This window comes from Charadrius vociferus, unplaced genomic scaffold (genome assembly GCF_000708025.1).
Source record: "Charadrius vociferus isolate BGI_N301 unplaced genomic scaffold, ASM70802v2 scaffold676, whole genome shotgun sequence".
Taxonomy (NCBI): Eukaryota; Metazoa; Chordata; class Aves; order Charadriiformes; family Charadriidae; genus Charadrius; species Charadrius vociferus.
The window spans coordinates 605,051-610,527 of NW_009648661.1; the positions used below are offsets into that span (position 1 = coordinate 605,051).

The 5,477-nt window shown below is 44.2% G+C and overlaps 1 protein-coding gene across 1 annotated transcript in view; it reads right to left on the reverse strand.

The window, feature by feature from the left end:
* Positions 1-3,267, reverse strand: part of GRSF1 (G-rich RNA sequence binding factor 1) — a 13,396-nt gene extending 10,129 nt beyond the window's left edge. The window contains exon 1 of the mRNA XM_009886496.1: positions 3,193-3,267. Within this exon, the coding sequence (XP_009884798.1) occupies positions 3,193-3,267 (75 nt within the window). The remainder of the gene's footprint in view (positions 1-3,192) is intronic.
* Between the last annotated feature and the right edge of the window lie 2,210 nt (positions 3,268-5,477).

Sequence of the window (5,477 nt, forward strand, 5' to 3'; positions counted from 1 at the left end):
CCCCCCCTGCTGGGCAGGGCCACCTCCCACCAGCCCAGGTTGCTCCAAGCCCCGTCCAACCTGGCCTTGAACACCTCCAGGGATGGGGCAGCCACAGTTTCTCGGGGCAACCTGGGCCAGTGCCTCACCACCCTCACAGTCAATAATTTTTTCCTCATATTTCATCTAAATCTCCCCTCTTTCAGTGTAAAACCATCACCCCTTGTCCCATCGCTCCCCTCCCTGATCCAGAGTCCCTCCCCAGCTCTCCTGGAGCTGCTTTAGACACTGGAAGGGCCACTAAGGTTTCTGCAGAGCCTTCCCTTCTCCAGGCTGAACAACCCCAACTCAGCCTGTCCTCACAGCAGAGGGCCTTTAGCGGTCAGAGCATCTCCGTGGCCCTGAAGATGCCAATTTAGAGTTTCTATTGCCACCAACATTTTTTTAACCCCCACAGTATATTTGCAATTTAAAGTTTTAAGTCAGACTTACGCACGACAACCCTTTTACACCCCTCCTGTGTTACTAGAAAGCCGATTTTTTTTTTTTTTTTTTTTCTCCCCCTTGCTCCCATCCTAGCTTAGAGGCAGTACTGGCTGAGCCTGTTTGCGAGGAACGGAACACCTTTCGGATGATCAGGGAAAACAGTCCCGCTGTTATTGCTGCACCTAAGAGGGTAAGGGGGAAAGAGCTGTCACTGGCTTCTTGTAAGGGCACACATGGGGAAGGTAGCTCACGCCGAACCCAGCAGAAAGTTTTTTAGCATGAAGCAAAAAGAACAGGAAGAGAAAAGCCAAGCCAAAAAAAACCCAAAACAACCCACTCCAAAACCAACAGTGGAGGAAGCCAATGGAGTGTGGAGGCTCAGATCCACGGCATATAGGCAGGTCTCCGAGCGGTTGTTCGGAAAGAGGATGTGGCAGACGGTCCTGGCGCGTGGACCGCAGCGTCAGGAAGATGGTGACAGCTACGACAGGGAGGAATTTCTAGTCTTGGGATCACCAGGTAAGAATTGCCACCTGGCGCCATTACACACTATCACTCAAAATAGGGTCTTGGGTTTGTCAACAGAAGTTCTTCAGCTTGTAGTACTGCCAACCCCTTGAATGTTTCTTATCACCATTTTGAAAATGTTTTATAGCTTGTTAAAATAAAATAAAATGGGTCATCTGATTGTTGCCAGCTATTGCTTTTATAAACTATTTTTTCTAACAAAATTTAATATGACAGACTATTACCTCGATAATGGCACAGTCTCTTGACAATAGCACTCTTAATCTCTCGAATTTTCAAGGTAAATCACATATTATAGACATTTTCAAAGGAATGTTGACCTCAGCTCAAGTGGTTCACATTCCAGTTTATCGTAGCCTACATGTTGGGTTTCTCTTCAAAATCTTCTTTAAATAAGCAAGCAGATTTTATAGGAGCAAAAAATGAAGATAACGGTAGGAATTCCTCTTGAACACTTGTCTTTATCTAGATTGGCTTTCGTGCATTAAGTTTAATTGAATAAGCAAATGCCTGAATCTTACGGACCAAGGGAATGTTACTTGCATTCCTCTCCTGTGAACTAAGCGGAGTCTCTTTAAGAGATGCACATCTTCCACCCATTTTTCCTTCAATATATTTGCTTCCCAAGTACAGTAAAAAATATCACCCTGCTGTTCAGCTTCTATCTTGTCAGTGTGTGCGAATTACCTTTAGAGGGCACCATTTTGTTGGGCATCTGTTGGCACTGAAGTTTTCCAGGAATCTCAGAGCTTCCGTAGCAAATGTGAGGGATCAAAGCCTCTGCACCTATGATTAGGAAAAAAAAAAAATCATCCTAGGATAATAGAATTTGCGTTTATTCACTCAACAGAACTGGTGTTGAATGAGGTCTACTTATGAGACAAAATGTGTTATTGTAAGTAAAAAATAAAAGATTTGGGAGATGGCCCTCCGTACTGCTGTAGACCAACAAGTTAAATTTATCTACCTTGGAAGATGCCTTTTTCAATACCTAATGTTAAACAGGTTATTGTTAAGAATAATTAATACCAGCTATTCTGTAATTTGATCAGAGGAAAAAAAAAATATCTTCTGAGTTGGTACTAAAACAAATGCTTATCTTGGGAAATATTACTTATCACTCTGCATAATCTGTCATGAAGAAAAACAGACCCTGTATTCTGTTGCGGTATTTTCCAAAATTATTCGTTTAGCTATAAATTATTTGGGCAGTGGGGCTTCCACCGTTTTCTATGAAAGATGAGCCTGTTATACAATCGCTCATCTGAAATTATATCAGCATTCAGCCGGACAGAGCGTGCTGAGCCTGAGTGAGCCCACCGACTCTGCAAAACAGAACGGAGAACATCCTTTGCATGGAGAAATTTCAGTCGCATGAACCCCCCCGTAGACGGTGTCTGCACCATAAATACTGTTGAGATTTGTGGAGCAGGTCCTGCACAAAAAGTTATTTCTGAGACATTATTACTAAAGTCTATGAGCATTGTAGCATGAATGACACATGTCTGAGCACCATAACAGCACTGAAGGCAACAGAGGGCCATACTTAGTGTTCTCTCCGCAGTCCAGCAGTAACAAGGCTGATGAGTTGTACTATCCCAGCTCCAGAATTATGGTGACTCTCGGGACTGCTGTCTGTCCTCATCGTTCCTGTAATTTTTTCATGCATGGCATTTTTTGTAGAGAATAATTACATGTACATAGCACAGGTTTGATGATATTTATACTTAAATGCTTCACTACATTTATATCATTAGTCTCTTAGGTACTGTTTGTTCACAAATCAAATCCCCTACCTTAATGCTAAAACAAGTACACAATTAAAAAATGGATGCATGCTATCGATTTAATCTAGAACCTTGGGAGAACATTTTCAGAGCTTAGTATTTACATAGTGTATTATTTACATTTCAAAAGAAAATTTTCTTTCCTTTTTTTTATATTCCTGATAACATACATCTTAAGTTTTGTGATCTTAATTTTTGAACTTTCTTCAGCTGGAATGTTCTCTGTTTACCAAGCTGTGCTGCAAAAGCTGGAAACTTCAGTTGAGGACCGAAGCACTTTGTCAGCTTGAGGGCCCTTTCAGAGTAATTCTTTAAGCTCTACGGTATAATGGATAAACCAAAATGACAGTCGTGAGGCCACGGGTGCATTCACTGTGCCTTTCCTGGAGCAACTGAGCTGTTCAACTCTTACATAAGGCTGCAGCACGCTGCCAGTCCCTTGTGTCGGCAGCGTCTGAAGCGAGCACTTCATCTGACCCTTAGCCATCCCGAACAGACCGATATTAATGTGAGACATAAAATGTACACATTGCGTAACTGTTTCTCCTGACAGCCGCCCAGGCGCAGTATTTCCTACTGACTGCTGCAGTAACAGTATTTTAGTTTTAACTTGCCACTAAAATAAAACATTCTGTGGGTAGAAGGAAGCGTACGGGTGGGAACAGAGAACGGAGGTCATTCGCGTCCCAACGTGAATATGCCAGAAAGAGCAGCAATATTTTTTTTTAATTTTGATTTCTGTGGCCAACTCCATCTGACAGCATCTGTTAAAAAGTGCCCGGAGACCCGTTTCATGCCTGCTTTTACTAATACAGCCAAAAGAAAAACTGCAGACGTCATGAAATGCTTTTTAATTATGCCTTCACTGCCCAGTAAAACACTTGATTTTTAAAAATGGCCTAAAAACAGTAGTGTAATTTTAATTTACGCAGAAATGCACTGACTTGGCATTCTGACTTGGTCTGAAGGACAGAGCCAGAAAAGTAGAAAATGCAGTTTCAGCATTTAAAAACATGAGAGAAGCAGACACTGTCAATGTTGCCACGTAAGGCATTGTAGCTGACACCCTTTACGTGCCATACAGAACCTTAATGCTGTGCAGGATTGTAACACATTTTGATGTACTAAATTTGCCAATAAGGAATGTCAAAGTCATCGCGTTTTCCTCTGGCCTACCTGCAGCAGCGGGGGCTTTGTGGGGTTGCCAGGGCACGCAGAATCCCTGTGGGGCAGGTGAGAATGTCTGCGGGTCGTGCTGACTGCCCTCTCCTCTCTCCGAAATACAGCGGGCTTCTTATTGACCTAAATGGAGGCAGATTTTCACATGAAATTACACTTTGGGATTGTAATTTCTGCCATAAAGAGGCAGCACTTGGATGTGGCTAAGTCTACAGTGGAATATGTGGTCTTTGTTTGATATGAATATAACATTTTATTTTGAAGTATTCTGGATGCTGCTCTCTATCTTTGTCTCCCCTGGAACATATAAACTGACCGAGACAAACCCAAAAATTAAGAGCGTTGTTCCTGGTTTGGGGACGGGAGGTAGGGATTCCCAGACCCCAAAACCACAGCTTGCAGCTTTTGCCTGGTGTTGAATGAGCTGCCGGACATCTTTCGTGATGCACCGCACACCCTCGATTTGCGCTTCACAGAACAGCCCTCTTGCCTGTGGATAATAATTTTTGCCAGCAGAGATGCGATTGTGCTTATTTGAAATCTTAAAGTTGAAATGATACTCGGACTATGCTGCGCATGAAATTTCCACAAATGGGAGGATGTGGAGCTTTTAACCATGCTCACACAAGGTGAGGTGGTTCAGGGCAGGGGTCAGGTGAAGGACTTGCCAAGGATTTGGAAGAAACACAGGATTTTTTGTTTTTTTTTACCTCAGTAATTTGCAGCTGCCCACATCTTCACTTCTGAGGTATGTCCTTTCTTGGCTGACTGCTCGCCCTAGCCAGCTGAGTTAAAAATTGCTCACAAATCCAACCTTTGTGGTGAAATATTAGAAGAGGTTTTGACGCATTTCTTTGAAAAAGGATCAGATTGTTGAGTGAGGAGGGCAAAAATGCCGGTTAAGCTCTCCCTATTTTTTTTATGACCGTGGTGGTTATCTATGGGTTGGGTACCTGAACCGCTTTGTCATGCACCGGAAGAAAGAGGACGGACTGCCTAAGGAGGCCTGGATGACATAAATAATGAAATTATAACGTATTTTGAGTCCCTGGTGTGACATGCTAAAGCGAAGCGAACTGCTGTGTTCCTGTACCCTGCGGCCTTGCTCCACAGGAGGCACTTTGGGGTAGAAGACGGATGAATATTGGCTGGGTCACACTATTGCTTCGGCACTTCTCATGGTTCCCCTGTGACATTTGGTCAGGGATTTCACTGCCAGGACTACCTAAAAAACTGTCATTTTATGTGCCCAAGAAGTATGTCCCAGCATCAGCTGTGACACTGCAGCCTGGAGTGGTGCAGAGGGGTTTTTTTTACCCAAGAAGGCCACGTCCTGCTCCCTGTCCCCTTTGGGTCACCCGGGGCTGGAGGGAAACGCTTCCAGGGACCCCCTGGAGCTGAGTCCGCTGTGCCTGGGGGCAGAGGGGGATATCTGGAGAGACAGGGGGATGCCTGTCTCAAGGGTGTCTGAGGGAGCAGCGGGGACAGGGGGATAGCCGAGGGGGGGGGGACAGGCCG